This window comes from Falco cherrug, chromosome 12, assembly GCF_023634085.1.
Source record: "Falco cherrug isolate bFalChe1 chromosome 12, bFalChe1.pri, whole genome shotgun sequence".
In the NCBI taxonomy this organism is placed as follows: domain Eukaryota; kingdom Metazoa; phylum Chordata; class Aves; order Falconiformes; family Falconidae; genus Falco; species Falco cherrug.
Window position 1 is genome coordinate 15956007 of NC_073708.1, and position 16205 is coordinate 15972211.

Genomic DNA, 16205 nt, shown 5'->3' on the forward strand with positions numbered 1-16205 from the left:
ATCTAGCGAGCCTTTCATATTTTTGAGGCTACTTTTACAGATACACTTAAGGATTTTTGGTTATTTTTCCCTTTGTAACTAGAAGTGTGAGAATATTTCAAATAGTGCAACTGGATTATGAAAGTAAAACCTTTTTAAAAAAAACAGAACACAACCTACTAGGATGTAAAGTGGCAACACCTTGAATTGTAAAGTCAATTTAATAGAAAGTATAACAATAAAACCCCTACCACCTACTGATACTCGTAGCAAAAAGCAAAGGCTACATACATCATGATGTTTCCAGAGTGATTTTCTGTGGGAGACAGTGAAGAGAGTGATGCCAACCTACATGAAGAAAAACACACAATAAAGCAGTTATTTTCTCCTGGGTTAGGTGTTATTTATTTTTCAGCAAGATATCAGCTGAAGAGCTTAAAGTCATGAACACAAACTTCCTGACTATTATTAACAGTATATATATGTAGCCTTAATATAAGATTTTGTAGGAAAAAAAGAAGCAGGAGGGATTAATCTTTTTTAACTGATTTCACCATTTTTTTTGCTCCTAGTAATATGGCAAAATGTAGAATTAATTGAGCAAAGCAGGTAAGGTAGAAGACAGGTGAAACAATAAATGTAGGAATTGAAAGTAGTCTAACAGCAAAAAAACCAAAGCCACAAAAGCTATTAATGAATTATAAACTTAAAAGAAACAATTTAAAGGTGAATAATCTTCCTTTGCTTCCTTGTAACTCAGTTAATTTTGGATCCCTAACAGTAGCACCAATTAAAGGACAAAACTACTCTGATAATAAAACGGTAACATTTTTTCTTTCAGCAAGGACACCTTAACCATGAATTCTATTTTTCAGTAGTAAGTATTAGCTACTTGGCAACAGTAACTCTAAAACAAAAGTACAAATGAACATTCAAGTTAACAGAATAACAAGTATATGCGAGACAGACTTGGAAAATTGTCAGGGTATTGATATTAATGTGATAAAATTAGTTCAAGAAATAACATCCACTCTTCAGCAGAGTCTTCAGCTACTGTCAATTTACTACTACAGAAGGCTCCTTAAGTTCCCACTTCCAAGTTTCAAGCACATATTTCAGTGGTTGCACTGTTTTGCTCCAGTACCATTCTGAGAATACTACTACTCATTAATTAATGTTATTTCAAGCCCATTCTTTCTCAGGTTAGGGGTGTCAAATAGAATCTTGTTGATATTTCACATGGCACTACGTAGAATCTGAAACAGTGAATTTAAGAGGGAAAGGAAACTTCATTTCATGTCAAAATGTTTTCTTAAGAGTGCTCGACTTCCCATATCTCAGAACAGATGGAAATATTAATTTTCAGCCTTTCACTCCTGTTGCCCCGGCCAAAAGAAATGTCTTGAATAACAAGAAAGTATAAAATTTTAGATAATTTTATTTTCACTTGACATTCTAAGAGTTTATCTGGAAAAGTAAGGTTACTTAGCAGTTAGTAAGAGTCCTGTGATATACAGAGGCCACATGTACATCTAAAGTATCCTAAGATTAAAAAACAATTATTGAATTCTAGTGTGCATAAACGGTCCTTGCATGCCCTTTAAGCTTTTTTTTTTATTTTATTTTTAATCTGCATTAGGCATAAGGAAGAGTGAACTCTGTATAAGTTTCCTCTGAACATACAGAGAAATAATCCCCAAACCAAAGAGCTTACCTTCCGGCAGTGGCTGTAAATGTAGCCTTCTACATCAACACTAACAGCACTGGTGCACTCATCCAGAATTGCAAACTGGGGCTTATGATAAAATAACCTTGCCATCTGCAATGCAAAGCAAAAAGCTACTGTGGATACAGAGCTACAACCAATAATGCAGTGTTAAAAGTTAAACTGTGTCCAAAAGTTTACTATGGAGAGGGAATTTCTTTTAAGTTGGCACCCACTGAAGCCTGAAAATCCGAGAGCTATATATTGTCTTTACGTTTTTTTCGAAAAACAATTTTTAGAACTTCTGCTTATATAACTAAAGTGTAAGGTGTTGTAAAAAGGCCAACATTTACAATTAAATTTTGAATACAATAAACAATATTATAGGTTGTTTCCTCAGTATTCAGGTATTTCACATTTTGTGGGTTTCTTCTAACTAAAACATCAATATCTAGTAAACAAAAATCACTTACAACTCAGATTACATTTTCAACCTATGTCCTGTATTTTCTTTTAAAGTATTTATGCTTTTGAGACATACTGCCATTCTCTGTTTTTCTCCCCCGCTGAGTACATCCATCCAATCCTGAACACTATCCCAGCCTCCTTCACGTTCCAAGATTTGCCCGAGCTGGACATTATCCAAGTATTCCTTCAGCACCTTTTATTGAAACAGGAATTAGAAATGGAGATTAAGTGAACTTAAAGAAATGACTGAAAAAAGATTATAAAGGTTATGCCATTATACTGGTATACTATCAACCCTGATTAATATTAAAAACAAACTAAATGCAGTGTTTTAAACAGCAGTTTCAGTATTTCTAAATCTGAAGCATTACTCATCTTAAGCAAAACAAAGGGGTGATGAACTAATTATCATTACCTGGTCAGAAATACCTTTCCTTCTCTGATCTTCTAAAGTATCTGGATAGATAACTTGATCTCTGAGCGTTCCAAGAGTCATATATGGTCTCTGGAGACACAGTTAGAAAAAAAAAGCTATGTCAAATATTTCTAAACACAGCCAAAGTAAGAAGAACAAGAACACTATTGTCAATTAAAGTACTATGCCTCACCTGGGGAACATAGAACAACTTTCCTCTTACAGGTTTTGTTAAACGCCCACCAAACAAAGGCCACAACTGCAAAAAGAAAGAGTTGAAACTTGACCAAAAAAGTCCATTTACAACAGTGCTTCGGATTATCCTCATTTATTTTTTAAAAGTTCCCTTACCTCACCAAGAACACGAAAAAGTGAGCTCTTCCCACACCCATTCGGCCCACAAATTAGTACATTTGCACCAGATCGAACCTAAAAATGCAAAGCCAGCACATTAAAAGGGCAGCGAGAAACTGTCGTTGAAAGATTCTACAAACAGTAAGACAAGCTGGTATCCTTGTAGGCTTGTACACTGTACAACATTACAATGACTGATTTCCACCAATAGTTTTTCCCCCCCCAACAAGTTCAACACCAACTGCAGCTGCAAGAAAACACATTTGTAATAAGAACTTTTTTTTTTAAATAACTTATTGCCTGGTTTTTAAACTAATGAGATGATTAATTTTGTTCAGATTTAAGCATACCATATAAGCACCTCTCCAAATCAGGTTACCTCTGAAATCAACATCTTCACTTAATTTTATACGAATATAATTTTCTATGATATCAAAATCTTACCTCAAAGTTAAGGTCTTGAATCAAAACATCTCCATTAGGTGTCACCAACGGAACGTGATCGAACCTATTTGTATTGCAACATTAAAAAAAGAAAAGAGCAGCTGCTTAAAATCAGCTAATACTGCATGCTTACTCGAAGATTTAAGGAACAGGTCAAGACTTCAGCGGTACTTCATTCAGTCCACTGTCCCAGTTCCCAACTATTAAATAAACAGCAAAGGAAGTTCTTGAACCGAAAGAGGTACCTTAGTGTTTAACAAACATCTGAAGATTTTTTCTCCCTTCTGATATTTGTTTTCTGAATCCTTCTAAGCCTTTCGTCTCCAAAGGATCTTGTGGATGTAAACCTATATTTAAAGATGCACTTAAATCTGCTAGTGGAAGTGCATCCCATTAGTTCCAGGATACTCAATGAATGACCCCCTCTGCTCACCTCCCCTTGCTTTTCTTTTGTTTTTTAATAATAAAAATAGCTCTATCACCTCCTCTCTCCTCTCCCTCTTCCTCCCCCTTTCTCTTCCACCACCTGCTTTCCACATTGATCAGACTGAGGCTATTTAATCTCTTAACTGGTTTTACTTTAAGCCTTTAAGTAGTAGTACCATGTCAATACTATGTTCCTCAGACTGCAAAGAACTGAGGAATTGATTGCTACTCGAGTACATCAATGTCCAAGCATACAAAAATACAAGCAAATACTCTGAAACTGAATATAGACTTGCCCCTGATTTTTACACATGAATTATAATAAAATATGAAATGAAATATCATGGAATAAAATCTGCAGCCAATGCATTTCTAAGAAGAAATTCAACAAAGTGTTAAAAAAACGTTCTGGGAAGTCATATTGCAAAGGACAGCAGAAAATGTTACCAAAAAGGCTAAGTCTAGACAGCATACTATGTCCTCTGCTAGCATGGGAGGATGAGGATTGACTTACAGAATAGAAATGCTGAATGGAGTGAGGTGGAATTATTTGTAAATGAACTATAGTACAACAGGAATTGCATATTGTAATAACACCTATTAAACCCCCTATTAATAGTGGTAGAGGGAAAAACTTAGAAGCCAGACTACATTAAAAATATTGAAGTTGTGAAAACTTTGTAAACATACTTGATAAGGTTATCAGTGTTGATAATTTCTCCAGATCCAGGTATCAAAGGCAGAGCTTGCTTTTTATCTGCATCTTAATTTAAGAAAAAAGTATTAGAGACTGGAACACTACACAGAGATGTACCTATCACAATTACATCACATCTACCTTTGTCTTGTGATACCATAGTACGCTGGTATTTGCCACTATTCAAGTCCTTCAGGACCTGCATTAATTCTGTAATTCGGGCTGTGAAACTAAAAAAAAATAAAACAAAAACAAAAAAACCTGTAAGTAATTAATCTTTCGAAGTTTTAGAAATCCACAGAAGCTCTAAAGAGTACTCTATTAAAACTGTCAAAATGACGGTTATTCAACCCATTTCTATTGGTTATTCAACCAATAGAAACAAAACGTTTACATTTTAGAGTTGCACTGAGGTTGTCCAGTATTCACAATATCTACAAGAACCTTTCTGTGTAATAGCCAAGTATTTGGTAACTTTTCCTTTTATGATATAAAAGTTTGGAAAAAAAAAATCAATACGTAATTGAATTATTAGTATTTGACAATGTCTTTTCTATTAAACATTCAAACTGTATGCAGCTACTATTCAGATATGAAATTACTAGCAACATAATTAGCATGTCTTCAGATATATTTTTCAGCAAAAAATGTTTTTAATTTCTAGTTTTTCAGGGCGCTGCAATGAATAAGCACATAAGCTTATTTTAATTCTACGGTCAGTTTCTTAAAATTAGATGAGAAACAGCAACAACATAATTTTTCATAAAGTTAATCTTACACAACTACTATTAAGCTTACCCAGCCAATCTTGTCATTTCACGGCCTGCTAGAACTATTCTGCCCAAAGCTTGAGACATTCTCAGTAACATTCTCCCACTTTGGTAGTAATCCTAGAGTAGAAGAAAGTTTCTTTATGTGGACTAAAAAAAAATTAAATTCAGGAAACTGTATTAATGCTGTTCTATTTACCTCCAAAAGTTCTGCATGAGTACTATTCTGATGACGAGGATCAGCCAGGTTCAAAAATGGACGACTAACAACCAGGTAACCAACCACAGTGGCAAGATCTGCAGTTTAAGAGTAAATACTAAGCTACATATTAACTGAAGCAATAAAAAAAAAAAAAAAAAAAAGCGAATTCTCATGTAAAAAGTTAAGCACTTTGTTATTTATAGCAACCCATGAGCACTGGACAAACACTTACATTTGGCAATGATAGTATCAATGAAACCCATAGAGAACCGGAACAGGATAAAATTATGCAAGTGTTCCACCTGGTAAGTTACAGAAGAAAAAAAAGAGAAAGTGTATCAGTAGCTGTTTTACCATCTTTTATTGTTTTACAGACATTTGATTCCAAACACAGTTATTTTTCCATAAGTTACAGATACCTCAACATACCTTAACTTTGACAAACACTGCACAAGTGTCCCTGCTGGTAAAGACTTGCCCTCAAAACAACCTACACGTGAAACTAAGCAGTGAGAGAATAGTAGTTGTGGGTGAAAAGGAGCTATGCAGCAAAAGAAAGACTATTCTATGAGAAATTTGTGTTCTGCTTATAGCCTACTATTTTATTTATAAATCTAATGACTGTAGCAGCATAAACACCAAGCCACTATAATTCAATTCATGTTAATATATGTTAAGAATCACCATGATAAAATTAGAAGTTTCGCTTCAAATGTTTTAAGACATAAAAGAAGTCTTACCAGTTTACGGAAGGTTTTGTGAATAGTCTGTTTTTCTCTCAAGTTTCCATTATAAAAAGCAATTTCTTCACTAAAAAAACAAACACAAAAAACAACAAACCCACAAAGAATGCAACTTCATTTTGTTACAGACAGGCTTCTGTTTCACAACAGTGGAACATAAGCTTATTATACCCCAGCTACAGTTTGTCTTTTGCATTAGGAAAATAATGCAACTATGAATTTATTAAATAATGATCTGCATAAAGATGTCAACAATTCACTCAGAACTGACAACATCAGACTTCCCAAATATGTTTTACCATCCAGCTTTAATTTATACCACAGGATTACTTTGTCACTTTATCTTGTCATGTAGTAAATCCATACCTGTTTGTAATAAGCCGTGAGTTGACGTATCTGTATTCCCCTTCATATTTTTGTTCTATAATAGTCATCTTGCCAATTGGTCTCCTTAAACGTGTAAGGAAAAACCCTGAAATAATCAAGTATGCCATCATGCTAGCTGGACCCTGTGAATATTAAAAAAGAAGAAAAGCTTACCATCTAGATGGTCTCAAATTGCAACACCTGCATCCAAAATGCCCAGAAAGCATGAATCCCTTGATTCTCACCTCCCATGTTGCAAGAGTAATTGAACTGGTAATTCCCATCACGTTCCTTTCTTTGGCACTGTAGATACTGTTTTACTAATTTTACTAATTCTCTGTCCCCAGATACCCTTCTACCCAATTTTTATATCATCACCCAGTCCAATCTCTGCGTCCTACTGTCCTTGCATATTTCATTAGTAAGTCCTTCTCATTTACTCTCCTTTTCTACCTACTTTTTTGTCTCTCTATTTGCTACATTGCCATAGCAGTCAATATTTCAATCCTGTTCTCTTCTTTGATCCATACATCTCTAACACATTTCCTGCTTCTCTCAAGCAGTCCCGGTAGGAATCTCTTATTCTTCTAGATCCTAAGCTTCAACAGACCAGGGTTCCCAAACAGCATGCTTAAATATTACTGAAGTTTGGCATGGTATAAAACCATAGGCATAAAGTGAATGTGGCATAAACTGCCTGTAATAGCTAAGTATTACAGACAGCAATGCAAAGACATCTGAGACTGGAAAAGTTACCTAGTTCCAGCTAAGCATTACTGCAGTCTGTTTTGACAAAATCCCAGAGCTACTTCCTGTCAAACCCTGAATATTTTTGATAATGCATCATTTTACTACACTGAAAAAATATTTCTGAAATAATTCAGCTTACTGGGGGGGGGGGGGGGGGGGGGGGAATATAATTATCATACAGCTCAATGCAAGGAATGGCTCCCCTTTACAGAGGCTGCAAAGGAACAGAAAACTTAATTTTCTCCCTTAAATGGAAGTCACACAAGATACATGCAGCCAGAAGGGTACTGTACTAAATGGGATTCCCCAGTAACTGCTGGAAGAAACAAAAGAACTTCCAATCATTGATCAAATGCCTGCAAATTCTGGGTTTTATTTTGCTTGCCTCAAGATAAAGAGCACTAAAGCATACAAAACATTAAAGGTAAAATATAATTTCAAATAATGACTGAATCTATAATTAACACCTAGAATTTTCCTCAGAATCCAAAGAGGTACAAGGCTGTAACTGAAGAAAGGAAGATTTGCTTATAATGCTAAAAAACCCTACTCAATTTACCTGAGCTCCTATTGCACTTGTTAGCTTGAAGATATACAAGACTATATCCAAGAAGGGCTGGAAGAGAAGAAAAAAAAAAAAAAAGAAAAAAAAAAGAAAAAAGTGTTAGAACACCAACATAAAACAAATACAAAATGGTTCAGAAACCACCAAACATCCCAATAACAGTTAGAGCTCTGCAGTAATGATACTCTTTAACCTATTATACAAACTAAATGCTAAACCAAAAGGAATCTCAGCCACATGACATTTTCCTGAAAACATTCACTCCAGAATTGATCACGAAAAGCATAATGATCTTCAAACAAAGTGCATGATGTATAAAAAACCTACTTCACTATATTAGGTCTGTAATAACTCTCTGCTCATGAAGCAAAGCTGGACTAGACCCCACTTAACTGAAGTAATTGTGAGAAATACTGAGCAGAAGGACAGTGCCACACCTGGCAGAAGCAATATTCCAATTTGCAAGCATCCTGTTCCACACACTCTCTCGCTCAAAGCTAGAGCGGCTGAACTACAGGTTTTGTAGTCAGAAAATTTTGAACACAACTCGTATTTTGCTTTATACTTCTTGTATGAAAAACATAGCGTCAAAGAAAATATGTTCTAAAAATTTCAATAGTATTTACTTCATCACCTAAACCCCCTAAAATTTAGACCAGGAAGAGGGGAATGCTTACTCAACCACACCTCCCGACCCAAAATAATAGTTGTATGTAACTAAAAGCTAGACATTGTTCTTCTGAAACCTCACTAGCTGAGAAAGCATACTCACTGTTCAACTGCAAAAGAATGCAATCAGTTCTTTCAAAGAAAATTTAATACAAATTATAGCAACCCACAACAGTGCTTTAGCAGGAGTCATGAAAACCAGAGCATGTGAAACAATATAGTATCATAAACAGTATTTTTAAACCATGTACTCCAAGCAATACACATAAATGCAATAAATGGTTTTGAGCTCTGACATCACATCCTAAACATCCACAGCTATTACTCAGAGTTCTCTCTGAAAAGCCTTACCTTGCTAAGGTTTGAGTACAGGTCTACTACACTATTACAGAATTTTTCCACATCCTGGGTAAGGAGTTGATCTGGATTAGCTATTCTGTTGTCCAGATTTCCCATTTTGTAGTACGTAAAAGCTCTGAAACAAAACAATAGCTGAGTGGCAGCAAAAAATTCATTCCTGGAGTCTCAAATAATTGTAACCCCACTGCTTCATACAACTGCGATCGAACATAGTGCAAACATTAAATGACTGTATGGAGTCAACACAACTTGTGCTTCTGCATGACTAGGTCCACATTAAATCCTGCAGAACTGCGTAGGCTCCAGGATGCCTTAGCTGAAGCTCAGGCCCATGCTGCTCTATGCACTGCTGCTGCACTTCAGAGTTAAAAAACCCTCATAAATTCTGTAACAGCACATGTGACAACCAAAATCCAGTGCAGATAGACCTAAGCAGTACTGAAAGTTCATGCATCCAATTCAGTCTGTAGGATTATTAGCACTACATAAAGCAACTGAAGTACTTTGGAAGCTGACCCAGTAACGGAAGCACTACAGCGCGTTAACCTTTTTTTCCCCCAACTGAGACAACTTTGGAGCCTTTGTATCTGTGCCACATACAACCTGGATAAGCCACCCATCCTTAACTGCAAGTTAACTGCAACCTTTTCTAACAGTACACCTAACCCGTTAAGCACCTTGCTACTTTCTTGCTATGTACTTATAATGATTTGGTTTTACTTTAATCAATTGAGTTTTTAAAACTTTAGACATTAACAAGGTGTTACTTACTTAAGATATTCCTCATAGAGGTATCTGGTAAGTCTTACTCGGAAGCAAAGTTTCAATTCATTTAGACCATACTTCAGGAAGTTATTCACTAAAGAGATCTAAAATAAGAGACAGTATTTCAATACTCTGCTAACAAGATGTACTTAATATACTTAGATCAGTTTGCAGCATAAATTGTGCAAACACTTCAGAACAGGTGAATTCTCCCCTTGAAGTCAGTAATACTATTACCACACCTAAGACCAACCATACAGCATCTACAGGGCCACTGATTAGGTTTCTGTCTGTGTTTTTTAAAACTCCTGTTCCCAGTGGATCTCACCACATCAAAAGATTTAATATAAAACTATGTTCATATGGTGTATCTGTAGCTCTTCTGAGAAGCTCTAGAAAAGAACCAGCATTTGACAACAACTACCTTAAATTTATCAATGCAGTTTTAAATCTATTGTAAACCAATTACATTATCTATTAGTAGTAACAATTATTTCTGTTTGGTGCAGGTCAGAGAGATTGACAAGCTGAAGAAAAGTTAAAGGGTAGAAAAAATACCCCAATGTAACAAGTCTCGGAAGCAGCTGTAATAAACATAAAAGTTAAAGACTAAAAAGATATCTTCACCTTCAGTGCTGTCAGAAGAATCCCAAACCTACAATGTTGAAACATCATCCAATCCATAAGATGTTACTACGAAGTACTACAGATGGCACATTAAGCTATCAGACAAAATTGCCATCAAGAAAACCAACCTGAAAACCTAAATATATCCATCAGAAAAACGGTTGCAATCAATAAGGAAACATGCTGATACGTCTCCCACACACTGGAGCCAAAGAATTAAATGCATCTTAATACAGACCTGCATGTAAAACAACTAATTTCCATGGGTTTTAAGACACTCATTTGAGATCTTTTCCCCAAATTCTTGATTTACACTTAAAGTACATTCTACTGAAAGCCAGCACAAGAAAAGCACTTACAGCAGGCATTGCAGCAATGAAGTTGAACAAGTATTTCTTGAAATCTTTTCTGCTGCGGCCGATGATAGCACTGTAAATGACCATCAGCTAAGAGTTAGTTACGAGAGAAATAAGCAAGCATAAACCAGCGTTCTTCGGTGGCTACATTCTCAGTGGACCACAGAAAAAAAGAAAAAAAGTCATCGTGGCAGTCTGTAGTATCAGCTGTGGGATCAAGTATAACAGACTTCTGTAAGTTAAGTGGTAAGTGACAGACCAAGCAATTATCTCCCTTCTGCTCCTGCAGTAACCGTCTGCATATAAGGCTCAGAAATTCTGGTCACAGACTACCAGTTCCTTTCCTTCTTTGCTTTCATAGATTCTGACATGAGAGAAACAAAGCAGTCCTTCCATTCTACAAAGCACTGAAAGGCTCTCCTGAAACACAGTATCATTTTGAATTCTGACAAGACAAATTCTGACTTGCTTCGATTAGCAAGGACAGCAACAAGAATAATGAGCGGTCCAGAAAACACTTTATAAAACAGCAAGACTGAACACACTGTTTATCAATCAAAAGACCAAACAGCTCAGTAGGAAGAAGTAACACTATCCAAGCAATATGTCTGGGTCTATGACACAGAACCACTATGCTGCTATTCTGAAGTGCTATCTTGGATGTTCAAATCAACATAAGATTTAGAGTCTTCAGTGTACAAAATGTGACCAAAAGAACTGAAAATAATTTAACACATACAAATGTGTACAACAGCAGAAAAGCAGTTGATTAGAAATTATTTTTTTCTTTAAAAAATATAAGGACCCCCCCAATTTCAACTATACCAGTTTTCCAACTGTTCTACATAAATAAGCTAGCTACAAAATGTCTGAATATGTGTATTTTCCCTCTTATACACTGAAAGAATGCTTTAAAATAACAAGTTTATAGATACCTTTCAATGACTGTTCCATTTTGAATCATCCAAATATCACAATACGTGCGGACTACCAGCATCACAGCAATAAGCAGCAAATAACCTGTCTAGTACAAAAATAGAAATGTAACAGTTAAACAATGGATAAAATTTACCACTTTTTTCTTGTAAGTAGTCCAACCATATCTAGCAGAACAGCATTACCCTGCTGCCCCCAGCTAACGTATTGCAGGAAGCACACAGCATACAATATTTTAAATATGAATTAAATTTTTATGGAGAAAGTTTTGTCTTTTAAAAAGCTGTATTTGGTTGATACATATACTGCACACATCCTATAAGATGGAGGATTACAGGGATAAAGAAGTTACTGCTATTCTGAGACACCTTTCTGGCATAAGCATAGAGTCATATAGATTGCAAGGGACCTCTGAAGGCCATCTACTCCAATTTCCAATGAAAAAAGGGCCACTAGTAACTAGTTAGACCTTGTACCATTGATCAAAAACCTTTTAGACCAATAATCCAGCCAGTTTTCCATCCACCTCAATGTCCACTCATCCAGCCCATTCAGTGTGGCTATCTGTGTACTAGGGGAGACCTTAACACTCAAAGCCTCAATAAAAATGTAAATATTCAACACCCTCATTTCTCTTATTCACACAGCCAGTCATCTCATCCCTGAAAGCAATCAGGTTCATAAAGCATGATCGGCCACTTGTAAATCCAGGCTGGCTGCTTGCAATCACCTTTTTGTCCTTTGTGTGGCCAGTTAGCTTCCAGAAGGATTTGCTCACAGCCTTACTAAAAACATGGTGAGGCTGACCAGCCTGTAGCTTCCAGCATACTTGTTTTTGAAACATGGGAGTGATGTTTGGGTTTTGGGGGGATTATCAGTAATCTCTTCTGATGGCCACAACCTTTTGAAGTTGGAGGGCAGCTCTGCCAGCACTCTCGGAGGCATTCCCATCCATCCTTCCACATTCTGTGTACTTCCTTTTTGTGAATAAGCCATCAAATGTCCCTCTTCACCCAGACTAGCTGGCTGCCATGCTTGCTCTACATTCTGTACGTTGGAATTCATTGCTCTTGTATTACAGTTCATCACTTAAGTTCTGAGCTCAACTAATGCTCTTTCAAAAAAACTTAAATGTCCTGGAAAGTATGAGAAAGTTTCTGAGACAAACAATTTTATCTTGCTAAATTCCAGTCTGCATAGCTCTCCTGAAATGATGTTAACAGACTTTTTGACAAATTCACTTTCCAGTAAGGGTTGGCCTAGATATAAGTTAAAAAAGCAAAATTATGGATGAACAGCATGCTATTTAAAGATGAGAAATATTTGCACAGAGAAGTATACTATCTTACATAGAATCATGCAAAACCCAGATGCCCTTTTAAAAGATATGCTACAGACAATAGTTATTAGCTGACAGTAAATGGCTTATCTTGTAACTGAAACCAGAACACAACTTGTTAGTTATCTAACAGCTGAACATACATGTAGATTTTTAGTCCTATTCAAGTAAAGTATATGCTTTTGTTTAAATTCTAATACAATTACAAAAGAAAACTTGACTCAAAAAAATGCTCATTTGTTACTGCAGGCAATGCTTACCTCTTTACAAAGCGTTCTAGGGACCATTATTTTCAGGATTCGACATATTCTTGCAATAAACACTCTGTCCACCATTGCTCGCTCCTTCTTTCCCTCTTTCTGCTGCATGGAGGACAAGCAAAACAAGGAAAGTGAGATTTTTTTGGTAACGTATTATTTAAATGTTGATGTGGTATTTTCCCTGTCTGAGTTATTTACAGCTACCTTCCTTCTGCAGCATTTGCAATCTTCCCCCAGTTTAAGACTTGCACACACAAGTTAAATGAAGTGTTAAGAATCCAGAGCCTATGCCTTCACAGCTAACAGAAATCCTAAGCAAACAAATTAAGCTATCAAAGCAAACCGAAACAGGAAATAGCCATGGTACAAAATAGCATTTATTTCAAATCCATGTTAAAAGCAATACGTAAACCATGCAGACCACTGCAATAAAACATCCAATTACAAATTATAATGCAATCCCACCTCTTAACATTGCTTGTCTCCAAGAGACACCATCAGCCTGTATTTTTTGAAATGCCTTCCATCATTTGTCTAGACCACCAATGGTTTTAACTCCTTGACTGTATAGCACCAAACTTACTTCAAGTGAAACCAGAATTTGTTATTTCTTTACTTATAAAAAGTCAGCACAACACACTAGTGAGCTAAATCTATGAGGCTTAAAACCCCTCCTATACCCAAACACCTTTTGAGTCAGTTGCATTTTACTCTGTACAACCCTATCTTCTTCCCTGACTAACCTGAACACTTTTTAACAAGCTAACAGACCAGTATCTTTTCTTTCTTTTCTTCGTTTTCTTTCTTTCCCTTCACAGTTGTGACACAAGGATTCAGTCCTAAAAAAACGACTGAAAGTGCATACAAAAAAGTCCACAAGTCCTGTCTAATCAACCTAATCCTGCTATCCCTGCTAGCCAAGACTCATGTGAAGCCCATGTTACCAATGCCTATGGCAATACTACAACATATTCAAGACAGGAAACCTGGAAAAAACCCTAGGGAGACAAGACGGGAAGACAAAGAAAGTACCCTGTGATTCACCATTAACCAAGTCAGACAACCCTATCAAGCACTCTTTATTTCCACAGATGATTAAACCACTGAAACTTGCACAAAGAGCCCAACTTAGTCTCTCCACTTACAATTTACATATGCAACGTGATGGGCACCAAGTGCAAGCTCTGAGCCCCAGCAAACACAAAATTTACTCTGAATACTGTGAATCAGCATACTCCTGTTTTTCGTGGGATGAAGTCAACTGTAGTCCTGGCCTTTTCAAAAAAATACATAGATGCAAATCACGGATAAAAATTCTAGCCAGACAGGATGCTGTACGGTAAATGATAAAAATACTTAAAATCATTTACACAAAAATCCAAGTAATTCCAACAACTAAAGTCTACTGTCCAGGCCTAAAGCAGCATGACTCTATTTTCAGCAATAGAAATGTCAAACATCATGTCTGACGTGTGAAGTTTCTAGAAGTATACGACTAAACATATTTGGTGTCTCAAGCTGAACCTACTCTTCCTCTCTATACATCTCTTCCTCACTTCTACTTCTGTGTTGCACTCGCATTAATTCCAATATCTTCTTTCCCAGAAGTTTTTTCCCTTAGACTTAGTCCCTCATTCAGTATAACTAAATCCAAGAGGGATCGGATAAGAGAAAGCTAGTTACAATTTTTACAAATAGGTATAGCTATGCAAAATACAAGTGGTTATGGCAGATAGCTTCTAGCCAGACCTTGACTGTACTAACACAATGCTTGCATACACCTTTGTATTTACCTAGCACAAGCCTTTTCTTAAGTTTTCAGTAAAGATGGAAGTACATGGAGTAGTTACCTATTCATATAATCATATTACCTGATATTTCTAATAATGAGCTCTGCCCTTTGGGCTAACTATCATATTTTATTTGAACATGAAACAAAACCCGCTTTATTTAAAGGGATATAATATCTTGTTTTCAAACAAATGAATTGACAGAAAAGACCAAACCTTCTACCAGAAGTTTAAAGTACTTTTCAGAAATTGTCAGACTCTGCATCTTGTTCCATACTTTTTTCTTTTAAATAAAAAGCAAATACAAGTTATACCAAATCTACAGGCAGCTGTTTGTTGCTAAGCATAGAGGCAAACATACAACACTAGTCCTTACACATTCATAAGGCGCAGATGCAGAAGCACATGGTACACATCAAGTACATATCATTATGTAGTCAAACTTCAGTCACATGTGATTAAACACTTTCATTTGTTTCACCAATGCAAGTCTGAAAGTATGTGTCAAACCACATTTGCACCATAGCCACCATCCTGCCCAAAATAAAACTACAATTATGGGACTTGAATAATACTTTTTTTTAAACTTTAAAATTATATAAAATACATTACATTAAGAAATAATTACCTCATTGTTCTGCAGTGCTTGTTTTCCACTTCTTTTACTGTAGAGGAAAAAAAGTATTTTGCTTGTTATTAACACACTTTTCTTTGTGTTCATCTCTACACAGAAGAGACAAAATGGAAAGCTTAGGATTATCTATTTCTTTCAAAGCAACACGGTATCTCCACAGCAGGGCTACCGTTTATGTCAAACTTACGTCCTGTTTTTATACAATTTCAATGAAACCTTACTCCTTCCAGATCCAGTTTCATGCAGGGAAACTAAGTCTCCTCATTGCATTTCCGAGTTTTACTTTACCTTGGCTTTCTCATCATGAACTCCAGGTGTTTCTGTGTTTCTCACATACACTTTGCAAGCATGGCTACATGGTTCCACAGACCATAAATGAAAACTACATGAATGTAGATTCAGCAATCCAAGCAACCCAACTTTCATGTTCTGCACTATCTACATAAGCCAAACAGATTTGTTTTGCATTGTATTTGACTTCCAAATAACACATTTTACTATAGATCAAGATGATCTGTTCATAAACATGCACTGCAGGGCAGAAATAAAAAAATCAGATCTTGTGAAACCAAGTTCCTGCAAAAG

At 36.0% G+C, this 16205-nt stretch overlaps 1 protein-coding gene across 4 annotated transcripts in view; it reads right to left on the bottom strand.

Annotated features, from left to right (window-relative positions):
• ABCD3 (ATP binding cassette subfamily D member 3) overlaps positions 1-16205 on the bottom strand; it is a 32870-nt gene that overhangs the window by 3632 nt on the left and 13033 nt on the right. For all 4 annotated transcript variants that reach the window (XM_055724579.1, XM_027814355.2, XM_055724580.1 and 1 more), the window contains exons 2-22: positions 15615-15651; positions 13197-13298; positions 11597-11685; positions 10665-10734; positions 9685-9782; positions 8905-9028; positions 7879-7935; positions 6570-6712; positions 6201-6270; positions 5693-5762; positions 5458-5555; positions 5287-5378; positions 4630-4718; positions 4482-4554; positions 3366-3429; positions 2919-2996; positions 2761-2826; positions 2568-2657; positions 2226-2345; positions 1694-1798; positions 271-327 (exon numbers count right to left, since the gene is read on the bottom strand). In XM_055724579.1, the coding sequence (XP_055580554.1) occupies positions 271-327; positions 1694-1798; positions 2226-2345; positions 2568-2657; positions 2761-2826; positions 2919-2996; positions 3366-3429; positions 4482-4554; positions 4630-4718; positions 5287-5378; positions 5458-5555; positions 5693-5762; positions 6201-6270; positions 6570-6712; positions 7879-7935; positions 8905-9028; positions 9685-9782; positions 10665-10734; positions 11597-11685; positions 13197-13298; positions 15615-15651 (1792 nt within the window). The remainder of the gene's footprint in view (positions 1-270; positions 328-1693; positions 1799-2225; positions 2346-2567; positions 2658-2760; positions 2827-2918; positions 2997-3365; positions 3430-4481; positions 4555-4629; positions 4719-5286; positions 5379-5457; positions 5556-5692; positions 5763-6200; positions 6271-6569; positions 6713-7878; positions 7936-8904; positions 9029-9684; positions 9783-10664; positions 10735-11596; positions 11686-13196; positions 13299-15614; positions 15652-16205) is intronic.